This window comes from Rousettus aegyptiacus, unplaced genomic scaffold, assembly GCF_014176215.1.
Source record: "Rousettus aegyptiacus isolate mRouAeg1 unplaced genomic scaffold, mRouAeg1.p scaffold_m13_p_2, whole genome shotgun sequence".
Taxonomy (NCBI): domain Eukaryota; kingdom Metazoa; phylum Chordata; class Mammalia; order Chiroptera; family Pteropodidae; genus Rousettus; species Rousettus aegyptiacus.
Window position 1 is genome coordinate 174380510 of NW_023416295.1, and position 14233 is coordinate 174394742.

The 14233-nt window shown below is 65.3% G+C and overlaps 1 protein-coding gene across 8 annotated transcripts in view; it reads left to right on the plus strand.

Moving 5' to 3' along the window:
- The window catches only part of PRR5 (proline rich 5), a 47945-nt gene that overhangs the window by 22577 nt on the left and 11135 nt on the right, over window positions 1-14233 (plus strand). For 6 of the 8 annotated variants that reach the window (XM_036237645.1, XM_036237649.1, XM_036237643.1 and 3 more), the window contains 3 exons: window positions 297-416; window positions 8992-9072; window positions 13115-13163. In XM_036237645.1, coding sequence (XP_036093538.1) covers window positions 307-416; window positions 8992-9072; window positions 13115-13163 — 240 coding nt within the window. In that variant the 5' untranslated portion in view covers window positions 297-306. Of the gene's footprint in view, window positions 1-9; window positions 417-8991; window positions 9073-9685; window positions 12584-13114; window positions 13164-14233 lie in introns of those variants that run through there. The other 2 variants (XM_016135734.2, XM_036237648.1) reach the window with 2 other exon arrangements.

The following is a 14233-nucleotide window of genomic DNA, read 5'->3' on the forward strand; positions in this document are numbered from 1 at the left end:
CCCCCGGCCTCTGTTTGCGCCGGGTCTGAGCTGCCCGCCGCGCTCCTGGAGCTGCACGCTGCCGCCGCTAGGAGCAATGATTAACCCGGAGGGCCGGCGGGTGCCGGGCCCGGGGCGGAGGCGTGGGGCCGGGGCGGGCCCCTGGAGGGCCGCTCGGCTTCCTGCTCTCGCCCAAGTTTCCTCGTAGAGGGCGCAGCGCCGGCCGGGGCCCACGGCGCGGCGTGGCGCAGGGCGCGGCGCCGGGCGCGCGTGGGCGCGGAGCGGGCCTTGGGGGTCACCATGAGGACTCTCCGCAGGTTGAAGTTCATGAGTTCGCCCAGCCTCAGTGACCTGGGCAAGAGAGAGCCGGCCGCCGCCGCCGCGGACGAGCGGGGCACGCAGCAGCGCCGGGCCTGCGCCAACGCCACCTGGAACAGGTAAGGCCGCGCCCTCCCGGCCCGCCCGCGAGCCGCGGGCCTCGGAGCCGGGCGACGGGGAGCCCGCGAGCCGGGCCGCGGGCGGGGGCCGGCCCCCTGCGCGGAGGAGTGCCGTGGGCCCTGCGGCGCTTCACAGTTTGCAGAGAACTTGCTCCGCCGGAGTTGTACGGGCCGGGAGGGAAGTTCAGTGCAACGTGTTTCTAGAACGAAGGGACGAAACCGCGGAGCCGGGGCTGGTTCCGGAGCGCCCGGCCGGTGGGCGGTGGGGCGGGCGGGGCCCGCGTGCCCATCTCCCTCCTGGGGTCTTCCCACGGCTCGGCTCCTGTGCTCATGGCAAGCTGGGAGGGCATAGAGCAGGAAATATTTTTCCCATTTCGCAGATGCGCCTCACTGGCGCAGTCCGTGCGTTGCTGTTGCGCTTCCTGTCTACGTTAAGGTCCCTTTGACCAGGGTTGGGCGGTGGTTTTCCCTTGAGCGGCCCCCTGTCCTCCCAGCTGTCAGCAGGGGTGCAGCAGCTGCCCCGCATTCCTTAGACGACCCTCCCCCGGGGCCGTTCCCAGACAGGCAGGGGCGTGGGAAGCCCCCCACCCCCCACCCCCAGCTTTATTTGAAGAGCAAGGCTGGGATCCGGAAAGGAGACGGTTTGTTTAGTGGGATTCTCCAGCGTGTCTGCTCATGGGCCCTTTTCAAAAATAGATTATTTCCACCAAAAGGAAAAGGAGAGGGGAGGGGAAGAGAGCGAAGCAGGCTGTTCAGGGTGGCTGGGGATGCCGTCCCCCCACCACGCACACCTGGCACGGAAATCTTGCCAGATGCGCCACGGTCTGTAGTCTCGGCCACACTTCGTGAGCACGGGGGTGGGCGGGGGACTGGCAGCCTGAGATCCACCTCTGTGCACCAGGCAGGACACCACGATCCAGTCCCCCGGTGCTTGTCTTCTGCCCCCCACCAAGCTGCAAAGTGCTTGAGGGCTGGGACGTGGCTGCCTCAGTTTCCCTACCTGTCAGCGGGCATGCACATTCCTCCTCACAGGATGCATGCGGGGATAGGGAAAGGACTCTATCTGGGGAAGCTCGTCCACCACATGACTGCACACTGTCTTAAAAAGTCGTTTTTACCTGTCCCAGAATCGAGGTAGAAGCAGGCTTCCTCCCCGTGTCTCTGCTGTGGTTTAGTGGAAGGCGCCAGACGGGCTTAGTTCAAATCCCAGTTCTGTGTGGCCTCGAGGAAGTCACTTACCCTCTCTTGTCCTCCAGTTCCTATCCCACAAATGGACTAAAAAGAATGCCCACCTCACAGGGCCGGTGTGGCGATTAAATGCGAAGATGGGTATTCAGGCCCTCAGCGCAGGGCCTGGCACGTGGTGGGTCCTCGGTGACATAACTGAAGACATAGCGCATGTCGGGGTGGGACTGTAGGGCTGGGGTGTGGGAGAGCGCCTCAGGAGGCTGCTACTTCCTGAGCTTCCACAGGCTGCAGCTTTGTGAGCCCCCCTTCCCGCCAGCTGGAGTCTTCTGTGTGGTCGGCCCTACTGGGGGTCCCCAGAGAGAGGTGAGGGCACCCTGGGGCCAGCTGGGTCCCTCAACCCCTTTTAAAGGAACTTTAGAACCTCAGCGCTGTTCTGCTCCTGGGCCTGGCAGGCTGCAAGGGACCGTCCCCTTCTCAGAGCCAGCACCTAAAGGCTCTCAGTCCCCATTCCTGCGTGCTGGCAACCCTCAGCTTATGTGTCCACATGAGCCCGGGGAGGGAGATATTACTACCACCCCCGTTTAGAGCTGTGGAGGGCACACAGCCCCAGGAGACCCGGCCACATAGGAGCAGGCCCTCTGCTCTCTCGGCAGGAGAGGGGCTGAGCCAGGTCCCCGAGCGAGAACCGTGGGGCCGCGCAGTCTGCAGCTGGTCCTGCCTTGCTGAGCTGATTCTTCGTTTTGAGCCCAAGTTGCACCCCCTTTCACCTGTGGGACCACAGCAGCGTCCAGGGGCTGTTGCAATAGCGCCACAAACCAGGTGGCTTTAAAACAACAGGAAAACTTGATTCGCTCACAGTACTAGAGGCCAGAAGTCCAAAATCAAGGCGTCTGCAGGGCCGTGCCCCCTCCGGAGGCTCCAGGGGAGGGTCCTTCCTGCTTCCTCAGCCCGTGGTGCATCCTTGACCGGCGGCCATGTCTATCCGGTCTCTGGCGAGGTCTCCACATGGCCTTCTCTTCTGTGTCCAAACCGCCCTCCCCTCTCCCTCATAGAGACGCCAGTCATTGGACGAAGGGCCCACCCTACATCCAGGGTGACTTCGTTCCAAGATCCTTAACTGATCACATCTGCACAGACCCTGTGTCCAGTGCGATCCGAAGTTTCAGGTGGACGTGAATGTCTAGGGGACACTATTCGACCCTCTGCAGTGACACCGGGCACATCCCCTCAGTCCCTCGTGCCTCTGTTTCCTCATCTGAACATGGGGAGAAAACACGCCTCTCGCCCTTGTGAGGATGGAATCCACGCACTCACTGAGCCATTCACTCATTCACTCATTCACTCATTCACTCACTCACTCACTCACTCACCGGCACTGGGCAGGGCCCGGGGCAGAGAGTCAGCAGCCTTCCGGAGCTTAGAGTGGCTGGAGAGAGTCAGGACATAAATAAGGACACGAGTGACCCCATGAGGCTTTTGCAGGTTGGGTTTAGTCTGGGAAGATGAACCTGGTGACAGGCACGTACTGACCACCAGCGGCCAGCGACCCGTGGTCCGTCCCTCCCCCGTGAATGTTGGTTCTGTCGCTGTGCGGGCAGCGCTTGCCTGGCTGGTGGACGCCCGGCCGGCCGGCCGCTGGGTCCCCCGCAGACGGCAGACTGGGACTGTCAGAGGTGTTTCCTGAGCGCCGTTCTGGGGCGGTTTCTCGCCTGCACCAAGCGGTGCTGGGCCGGGGGGCGGGCGGCAGTTAGGAGGCTGCCGCGCTCTCCTCCCCGGCAGCCCCAGTTAGCGACCCCCGTGTGTGCGGGGCCTCCAGCTCCGCGAAGGTCATGTTCTGAGATGAGGAGGCAGCTGTAGGACGGGAAGGACCGCCCCAAAGCCCAGCATGAGTCCCCTCCAGGTGCGTTTGGGACCGCAGCGGCCCGAGCGCTTGAGGTTCGGAGGGCCCGGCACCCACGCCGCCTTCCAGACGTTACGGTGGAGGCCCCATGTAGACCGTGCGCCCACGTGATGTGTGTGACATGTGTCACTCACGCCGCACAAACCCGCCTCCCAGGCTGGGAGGGTCGTCTTCAGCTCACAGGGTCTGGGGTCTGAAGCCACTGCCCAGGGACACATGCGAGCTCCTCTCTCCCTGGAGCCGGGCGGCCTGGCTGTGGGGGGTGAACCCTGGAGGCCGGAGCCTGGCCCCGTGGTCCGCACTCCCCTGACGGGCTGGCCAGGCCCCCGCAGAGTGCTCCTCACTCAGATCTCACAGTGATACTGAGCAGCCGTGAGCACCCGGCCCCCAGACAGCGGCACACTCACCCCCGCTGGGCCTGGACTCCGCTGTGACCCCACGGGCACCCTCAGGCTCCTCTCATCCCCCAAACAACTCGGGGTGCGTGGCACTCAACCCCCACCCTGCAGACGAGGCTCAGAGGCTCAGGGACTTCCCGGGTCTAACGCCAAAGCGTGTGCTTCCGCCACCTCCTCACGGGGTCTCTGAGGGGCCAGAGGAGGCTGGTCGAGAGAGGGGTTGGAGGCCGGGGGGGGGGCGCGCCTCTCCCCCACCAACCCCGACTCCTTGCTCTGGGCCAGGCCCTGTGTCCGGAGCTCCCCGCCCCTCTGAGGCAGTCTGCGTGTGGTCCGCAGAGTGAAGGCCCCCAAAGGTGCCCACACCCCGGTTCCCTGGAGCCTGTGAGTGCGTTACCTCACAAGGCTAAGGGACTTTTCTGATTGACGAGGTTAAGGGTCTTCGGCCGGGGAGGGTCTCCAGGCGGCCCAGTGCCGTCGCGGGTTTTTATGCGAGGGAGGCAGGCCGCCCAGGCAGAGGGGGAGATGTGAGGGTGGAGGGGGTCGCTGAGCCGAGGCCGGCGGGCGCCTCTAGAAGCTGGTGAGGGCCGGGAAACAGGGAGCCTCCAGAGGAGCCGGCCATCAGCACCTCGACTTCAGCCCCGACACCGAGTCAGAACTTCAGCCTCCAGAACTATAAGAAAACGACTTCGGCTGTTTCCAGCCGCGAGGCCCGTGGTCTTCTGTTCCGGCGGCCACGGGGCACACGCACACTGGGCGTGCCTCCCCCCCCCGCCCGTGCCTGGGCCACCGCCTCTCCCACCCGCAGCGTCCAGAGCCTGGCCTGGCAGCCGGGAACGTGGCAACGTGAGGCCCAGGGAGCCGTGGAAGGGCAGGCGCACCCCTCTGTCCCCTCCGCAGCCCGCCGGGGACCGCTGGGTCAGAGCCCACGCAGGCGCCCGCCTGCCTGCCTGGTCAGGCGAGCCTCTGGAGAGAAGCCCCAGGCCCGTGCCTGGCGCCCAGGGCGGTGTGGGGGGCGGGCACAGGGCCGCTCCCGCTCAGCCTGGCACTGGGGGAGGGGGGGACCTGTCTGCTGAGGAGCAGCAGATCCTGCCTCAGGCCCCTCTCAGCCCCGCTCTGCAGTGGGTCATACTGGGGCCCAGCGTGGGGGCAGGATTGGGTTCTGAGACACCTGCCTCCCTGGGCCTCCCACCTGGGCATGCATAGGGGGTCAGTGGACACTGCTCCTGGGGTAGCTGGAGCCAAGCCCGGCGGTCCCCACACGTCATGTTTCAGGGCTGGGTGTGACCCCCTGGGGTACAGATGAAGACATTAGGGCTCTGGTCACCCTGGGAAGGACAGGGCAGGAGGAGGACTAGAACCTGGGGTGCCTGGGGTGGGCAGGAGCCAGGAGGGGCACCGACCAGCCCAGGCGGCAGCCAGCAGCGGGAGGAGCCTGAGGGGCCCGTGGGGACCCAGTGGAGTCCAGCGCCTCCGGCCACCTTCGCCCATCCACTCACCCCTTCCACAGGCCACTAGCCGGGAGCCAGGTCCTGAGACGATCCTGGCCTCAGCACCAGTGCGAGAGGCTCCAGGAGGGACGAGCCCCACTCGGGGGTCGGGCAGCCCCCCAGGAGCACCAGTGAGAGGGTGCGGAAGCCCGGCCTCCTCACTGGGTCCAGAGGCTTTGGGGGCGCCCCCCGCCCTGCAGGGCTTCGGGTGTGGGCAGGGTGCCAGCACAGGTGCTGGTGGGCCAGAGACCACCCAGCCGGCCTCCCGTGCCGGCCCCCGCCCCCGCCAGGGCCACCACAGGCGGCGGCCCCCAGGGGCCCCCAGTTAGCCCTTTTTCTCTCAGCTTGACTTCACCCCGTCCCCATCCTGGGCAGTCCTGTCCCGCCAGCCCCGGGGCGCCCCGGAGCCTCACTAGGGGTCCTGCACTTCTCCGCTCACCCTGTGCCCAGCCGGTGCTTGAGCAAGAGACGCTGGCGCTGGGGCCCGTCCTGCCGTCCTCCGTGGGGAGAGGACGGGCCCGGGAGGGGAGGCCGCTGGGGGAGGCGGCGGGTCGGCTTCCACTGGGCCTGCCCGCCGCCTGGTCTGGGAGGCCACGGGCAGGGACCGCTGGGGTTTCACTTCTGTTTTGGGGGCGATTATAAGTCACATGAGGTCCTCCATCCTCTCCCCTAGTGGCTCAGGCGAGGATTTTTTGTTTACCTAACGTGAACTCTGGAAAGAAAGTGGAACCTCATTTGGGGAGAAATGGGAAGGAGCAGAGCCGGGCCTTCTCCCCCCCCCCCCGGGTTGACGGGGAACGTGAGGTGGGGGAGGGCTGTGGGCCTCCAGGCTGGGCGTGAAGCTCTGTGACTTAGGGCAGCCCTGTGGCTTCTCGGAGCCTCGTTTCTCTGCGCCTCGGGTTTGACAGTCCCCAGCTTCGGAAGGAAGGCACCGAGAAAGCGCCAGGGGAGAGGGCATCGTCCCCTTTAGGGGCTGCAGTTAGGAATCCCGTTGTAGGGATGGGGAAACTGAGGCATGGGTGGCCAGGGCACCTGGCCGAGGCATCTGGCCAGGAAGCCCAGGGCTGGGATTCGAAACCAAGCCTGCACCTGAGCCAGCCTGGCGGCTGGGGACAGGGACCGTGGATGAGGGAACCCGGGCAGGGTGACGCTGGGCTCGCGGGGCTGCCGAGACCTGGTGGCGAGAGCCTGGAAGGGTGGAGCCTGGGTCACCGACAGAGCCTCCCTGGGTGACACTCTGCTGCCCCGGTGCCCGGTGGGGCAGAGGAGGCTAAACGGTGAACCGAGTAGCCCTCCCCTTCCCAGAAAGGAGATGGGGTCCGGTTCTCTCCCCGCAGGTGCGGGGCGGGGGGGAGGGGAGGAGGCACAAGTGTCACAGAGGGCGCCAGCCCCCGAGGGGTCCAGAGAGCCAGCCTTGTCCTCCAGAGCCACGTGGCATAGGGTCACCTGGGCAGGGGCCCGGAGTGGGCCGGGGTCCCTCCGCACAGAGAGGCTGGTGAGCGTAGGTCCATGAGGATAGCGGCATCGGGCCCGGGGGCCGCCGAGACCTTCCTGGTTCGGGTCACGGGGAGAACTTGGCCAGGCCCCATCCCACCCCCACGCTCCTTCCGCAGACAGGGCCGGGGGCGCCATGGCCGTCCACCCCAGCGGCTTGAGTCCCCGGCTGTCGGCATTCCGGGGGCAGCTGGCCTCCTAGCGGCCATTAGGCTTCCCCGTGGGTCTTTGTCTTTTTTTAGTCTGTAAACGGTGAGCAAACAGCCTTACGTGACAGTTGAGGGGCTGGGTCCACCAGGGGCTTGTAACACGGGCCGACCCGATCGCAGCTGCGACCCCACGCTGAGGCTGGGCCCTGGCCGTCATTTCATCCTCACAGCACCCGGGGGGCACACGCACGACCCCCATTTCACCGACGGGAGACAGGTTAGCGGCCTACTAACGTCAAAGCCCCCCCGAATAGTCGGGCTCCCCAGGTCAGGTGACGAGTGTGCAGTATGGTCACGGGGCCTGTCCCAGCTGGGACCAGCTGCTCAGAGCCTGGCAGGTGGGGCCCAGCCCCTGCTCTGTCCCCTCCAGGGCACAGAGCCGGAAGCCCCGCCCAGGCCCGGCTCCCTGTGGGACAACTGCGGGGGGACACCTGGCAGCTGTCGGGCAAGCTCTGTGGCCTCCCGCAGGGGCTTGGCCTCTCTGAGCCTCAGTTTCCTCAGCTGGAAGGTGGACAACCAGCCCATGTTGCTGGCAAGGGTGGGGCTGGGGAGGGCAGACGAGGGTGCCAGGAGCTCAGTGGCCACCGTCCGCCCTGCGACGTGACCGCCAGGGTGCACCCAGCTGTCCCCTGCCCACGGAGAACCAGCCAGCCGGGTGCCGTGGCGAGCCTCGGAGCAGCCACCAGGTCTTGGAGGGAGAGCAGTGGAGCCACCCAGACCTGGTTCTCGCCCCCGGGAGCATGTGGCCAGTGGAGGGGCCTAACAGGAAAGTGAATCAGCAAAGTGCTGGGACACAGTCTGCTTGCGGAGGGCTTCCCGGAAGCGGTGGCCTCTGAGCTGAGGCTCCCGTGTGAACAGTGGCTTGTCCGGTAGACAGGGCGGAGAGGGGCCCTCCAGGTGGGACGGGCAGTGGGTACAGAGACCCAGAGACGTGGCCGCCCTGGCAGGCGCTGCAATCTGGGATTAGAGTGTAGGACGGCCGGGACTGGGGGCAGGGGCCGCGCCCAGGCCTGGAGCTGTGGATGCGGTGGGGAGGCAGGCGTGACCGGAGGTCCGGGCAAGCGAGGAGGCGCCCGGGCTGGAAGGAAGCGGAGAGTCCTGGGGGGCAGGAGCGGGTCGGGCGCAGCATCGATTGGGTTCGGGGGGCGAGGGAGAGCCTGGGCGCGTTTTCGGCAGACACTTAGCAAGCCGCTGCTCCGAGCCAGGCGCTGGGCAAGCCGCGAACACCCGGGCCCCGCGCGCTCGTGCCCTGTAGACAACAGTGGAAACAGATTGTCACATGTGAATGCGTGTTGCACGAGTGGACGGCCACCTGTGACCCGAAGGCAGGACGCAGGGAGACAGAAGGGGGGCGCCAGGCAGCAGAAAGGACCGAGTGGAGCGTGGGGGGCGCCTGCAGCTTCCCCGCGGGTCGGTGCAGATCGCAGGCCCCCCATACTCAGCGGGGCGGGGTCGCCGGGCCCGGCTTGGGCACCTCGAAGCCCGGATGAGAAAGCCAGTTGGACTTGGACATGTTGGGGGTGACAGACGATGGGAGGGTGGCCCCAGTTTCTGGCCTGGGCATGGGGGTGTGGTGTTCAGGAGCACAGGAAAGGAAAAAGAGAGTGTTCGGGGTACACAGAATGTTCTGAAGAGGTGACCAGCAGGTGCCGAAGGCTCCGGGAAGGCTGGGGCTGGGGGCCCAGGACCACGGGGTTGAGATGGGACTGGAGGCTTTGGGGTGCTTGGGATCCTGTGGGGACAGGCGCCTTGCTTCAGACCGGCGGTTACTGCTCCTGGAGCAGGTTGGGGGGGACTGGGTGGCTGGGGGCTGGGGGGCTCGGGGATGGGGGCTCAGGGATGGGGGCTCAGGGATGGGGGCTCAGGGCCCAGCGCTCCTCTCCCCTCCCCTCCCCGCAGCATCCACAACGGGGTCATCGCCGTCTTCCAGCGCAAGGGGCTGCCGGACCAGGAGCTTTTCGGCCTCAACGAAGGCGTCCGGTGAGTGGCCGTCCTGGCCTGCCCCAGGCCTGGGTCTTGCGTGGCAGGGAGGGCTGTGCCAGGCGGGAGGCCCAGCCAGGCCTGAGGCTCCGCCCTGAGTGCCACGGTGGGCAGTGCCCCACCCCCCGCCCTGTGCAGGCCTGGCGGGGACCCCTCCTGAGGACTTCTGTTCGGGGAATCAGGGTGGGGCTGGGATTGTGGCTCAGGGTAATGCCCACATTCCCTGCCATGTCGAGCATCGGGGGGAGATATGTATTCTGTGGAAGAGGAAGGACCCACCTGCCTAACGAGGGGCGTGTCGCTCCCGGAAAAGCCACTGCAGCCGGCTGAGCTCCCCTCGTTTCCTGTGAGTAGCTCAGGAATGAGCACTTGCGAAGGAGCCTCAGACGGACCCGCCTCCCGGGGACCCGCAAGGCCAGCGAGTCAGTGCCGTGTCCTCGTGGCGGATGCCGAAGCTCAGAGAGGTCAAGAGACTTGCCCCGGGTCACATAGTGCTGCAAGGAGGCGTATGGCCCCCCTGTGCCCTTCCTTCCCCCCACCCCGTCCCCCTTCCCCCTCCCCCCTCCCCCCTCCATGCTGTCCTGTTTCTATACCAAAAATAGACAGCAAGCCTCACCGACTCCAGGTGGGAGGAAAAGGGTACTTGGTTGGGATGGGGGTCACCTGCCCCCACCCCAGTAGGGCAGAGCCGAAAGGGCCCTGCAGATGGATAAACAGGCCCAGGGCAGGAAAGGGGCTGGTGAAGCCACTCGGGGAGCAGGGGCTTGTCGCCTCTGCCAGGCCCAGCGTGTGGCCCGTCCAGCTTTGCTCGGACTCATCTGGCCACCCAAGGACGGGGCCCCAGGAGCCACCGGAATGTCAGGGGGGCCCAGAGTTCCCCTGTTTTCCTAATGTGCCTCTGCTTAGGGGAGGAGTTGTAGCAAGTCCGAAGACTCTGCTGGGCGTTTCAACAACAGAAAATAGGAAATGTCTCTAAAATTCCCGGCCAAAGCACCGGGGACAGCCCCGCCCCCCAGCAGCATAAATAGGGGTGGCGGTCGGCTCTCAGTGGCCTCCTCTCCACCAGGACTAACCCCAGCCCACGGTCCTTGTCCCCAGCCCTTGGGGACTGGCATAGGGCAGGTAATCTCGGGAGTGCATGCCGGGAGGGTGGGGGGTGCAGAGAAGCTGCAGCGGGCCCCCGGCTCCCCGCACCAGCCCCAGGATCCTCACTCAAACAGGTAGAGAGGTCAGGGTGATGTGGACGCGGCGCTTCCGGCCAGCTAGGCCGCTTGGGGCGACTTTTCAGCCTGTTCAGAATTAAATGCTTGGAATCACTAAATAGCAGTACAGGCCTTTCCGTGGAGGGTTTGCTCTGTGCCTTAAGCTCTTCACAGCAACCCCAAAGGGTTTAAGAGGTTCATGGGACTTTATTACCTCATTTTACAGATGAGGAAACTGAGGCACAGAGAGGCCGTGGGTTGTTCGCGGTCGTGGGGCTGGTCAGGAGGGCCAGACTCAGGCCTCCGGCTTCAGCCTGGGAGTCCTTCAGAGCCGCCCCCTGCCCAGCCCCCACCCCAGCTCCTGTCTGTCACGTGCCATAAGGGAGTTTAATTGTGCATTAAATCCATAATCAGTCATTAGCTTTGGTCCCACGGGAGCCTTGTGCTGTGACTGGGGCCATGGACCACATCATTATCCGAATTCTCCTTGGCTCCCGAGGCTTGCTGGCGAGACTCAGGGAGGGGCCCTCGGCCGCACCCAGACGTGGGTGGGGTGGGGCAGTGAGTAGAAGCAGGACCCTGATGTCCGGCCTTCATTATCTTCCCCCCGTTTTATGTGTGTATGGGATTTTTACCTTTGAAGATATAATTCACCCTTTTAAAATGTCCAGTTCAGGGTCTTCGGTATATTCACAAACATTTCGCCCCTCCCCCCCCGAAAAGCGCGTCCCTGTTAGCTGCGGCCACTCCCCACTACCCGCGGCCCCAGCCTCTGGCAGATAGCAGCTGACTTTCTGTCTGTGCGGCTTCGCCTGTTCCGGAGACTTCGTGGGAGCGGGACCCCTCAGTCTGTCCGTGGCCGTTCACGCCGGCTTTTTCCACTGGACGTACTGCTTTCAGGGTCGTCCACAGCGCAGACACCTGCGTCCGTCTTCCCTCCTTTTTCACGGCTGAGTAATATTCCGCGGTGTGGAAAACACACTCTTGTTTCTCCGTTCCCCTGCCGACGGGCGCCTGGTTGTTTCCACACTTGGGCCCGTGCGAATGGTGCCGCTGTGAGAGCCGTGTGCGAGATTCCTGTGTACACGTGTCCGTCTGTCTTGGGCCTGTACCTGGGGTGGCCCTGCCGGCTCGCGTCACCAGGCTGCAGCGGACTTTCTGGGGAGCCGCCCCGCTGTTGGCCACAGCGGCCGCACCAGGTTCCTCCCGTTCTCACCAATGCTTGTTATCGTCCGCTTTTTGACTCCAGCAGCACGAGTGCGGGTGAGAGGCCGCCTGGCGGCTCCGATTCGCATTTTCCTGATGACTAAGGACTGAGCATCTTGTGCTATCAGCCATTCACACATCTTGGGAAGAACGGCCCTGCGGGTCCCGTGCCCGTCCTTTAGTTGGGCCCTTTGTCTTTTCATTGCTGAGTCGGAGGATTCCGTCCTACGGATGGAGACCCTCGTCAGATGCTGATTTGCACATTTTTTCCCCCATCCTACGAGCTCTTTTCACATCCTTGGTGTCCTTCGAAGCACTGAGGTTTAACTTTGATGGCGTTTAGTCTGTCGATGAGTCCTCCTTGGGCAGTGTCCCCCTATTCCCAGGATGCACAGCTGCCTCGGGGCTCCCCGTGGGATGTGGGGCGCCCTCCCCTCTGTCGGAGAGCCCGTGGCCGGCTCGGCCCACGCCAGGCGGCCGGTCAGCAGGCCCCACTGGGGCTTCATCGCTTGCCCTCCCGGGGCTGCAGATCCCTTGACTATGGAATGAGCGTGGCTCACACTCTGGGGGGGGTTGGCCGCACTTAGCCTGCGTGACCTCCTGCCCCCTGCCTGGGACTTCCGTTCTCTCGAGCTGGGAAGGAGGGGATCCCAGGGCCCCGTCACCTGCCTGATGGAATCCTAGGGAATTGGCGCAGAGCCTCTTAGCAGTCAGTTAAGCTTTCACTAGTGGGCACCTACTGTATACGGGCTTCAGAGGTCCATGAGAAGGCCCCTGGCAGAATTTCTGGCCAAAGGCAGTGGGGGCTGAACTGGCCTCTCCCCGTCAGCCATGTGGACAGCACGGCCCTGAGGCTGCGACCATGCAGCCAGGGGGACCCCATCTTCCAGAGTCCTTGTTCATTCCCCTTATCAGCGGCTGGGAGCCCGTGGGCACAGCCAAGTCAGGGGATGCTCAGCCAGCCTCGCCCCTCACCCCTGCCCCGCGGTTCATGTGGTGTGAGCTGAGAAGAAACATCAGAGGAGGAGCAAGGACCAGCAGTGGGGCAGGGTCACCCCGAAACAGGGCTCCCCACGAGAGCTGCCTCCGGTTCTCCAGCCCCGTTGAGCGGAGGGTCTGCTGGGCCCGGTAGGAGACCGCCCGCCCGCCCGCCCTCCCTCCTCCATCAGCGTTCACACGTGCACCCCTGCCCCCCGCACCCCGGGCAGGGAAGAGGGCGAGGAGGGCTCCACTGAGCGCCTGCTGCACACACGAGGGTCAGCCATGATCCCAGTTGACCCCCTGGGCCCCCCGCCCCTCCTCCTCAGGCCACAGAAGAGGGCGCGGGGCTCACACCGCCCAGGGCTTTGGGCAGGTGGGAGAGGGTGGAGCAGGTGTTAACTGCCCAAAACATGCGAGACGCTCGTGGCCCTCACGTGCCCTTTCCCTGGGCACCCTTCAGCTTCCTCTTGTGTGAAATGGGGAGGGGACCACGGAGGTGTGCGGCCAGCCCAGCCCCCTGCGGCACGGGGTCACGCGGATGCGGCCGCCCCTCACGTCGGCGGTGAGCTCTGCCCGCGCGGCCCCCAGCTCAGGTCCCTGCCTCCCCCACCCCGCGCCGTGAGGCCTCATTCTCCTCTCCCCTCCCCCCACAGGCAGCTGCTGAAGACGGAGCTGGGGTCCTTCTTCACGGAGTACCTGCAGGTGGGTGGTCTTGCTCTCCAGCGAGGCTGGCTCTGCTTCCCGGGTGCCCCAGAAAGGACGGGGGGTCACCTGCTGCCCAGCAGTGGGCGTGTGGAGCACTCGGTTCCGAGGACTCCACTGCGCCGTGACTCAGTTTCCCCATTGAGCCGCCACAGATCGTCGTGCAGGTCGAATGAGGCCGGGACGCCGGTGACGTCTGAGCGCCGTGTCTGGCACGCGGTGGGCCTCGGGCGGTTTGCTGTCCGCCGTCCGCCTCCTCCTGGAACGTCAGCGCAGGCCCCCAGACGTCCACGTCTGGGCCACCTCTGAGAGCCCCAGCGCCCTGAGCCCCCGGTGTCAGCGCCGGCAAGGCCCCTCTGTCCCAGGAGCTGCGCACCCCGTCCAGCCGGCAGGCCTGCAGAGTTGGTGGACACACAGGGACCCGGGGCTCAGAGAGGCGCGCGGACCCGCCCAGGTCACACAGCCAGGAAGGCGTGGTGCGGGGGGCCCGCCCTGCCCGGGGAGGGCTGGGGGCCAGCCCAAGGCTCTTCGCTTCCCGTGGTCGAGGGTTAGTTGTATAATTAAGAGCTTTACCGAGGTGCGATCCACACACCATACACCGCACCGGCTCAGAGTGTACAAGTCACTGGTTTTTAGCGTAGTCGCAAAGTCACGTAACCGTCGCCATTAGTTCCAGAATGTTTTCTTCGCCCCAAAAAGAAACCCCGCCTTGGTGAGCAGTCCCCCGTCCCCTCCCTAGCCCCCAGCAACTGCCAGTCTGCTTCCTCTGTCTGTGGCTTTTCCTCGTCTGGACCTTTCGCATACGCGGAATCCCACGGCGCGAGGCCTTTCGGGTCTGGCTGCTTCCGCCGAGCACGGGGTTTTCGGGGTTCGTCCTGTCGTAGCGTGCGTCAGTGCTTCCTGTTACAGCGGAATACCGTTCCGTTGTCTGGGTGCGCCCCGTTTTGTTTGTCCATTTGTCTGGTTGGGCACTGGGCTGTTTCCGCTCCTTGGCTGTTGCGAGTGGCTCTGTGACCGCCGGGGGTCACCGCAGCCACCGCCCGGGGGTGTGCACCGGGCCTGCGTTTGGA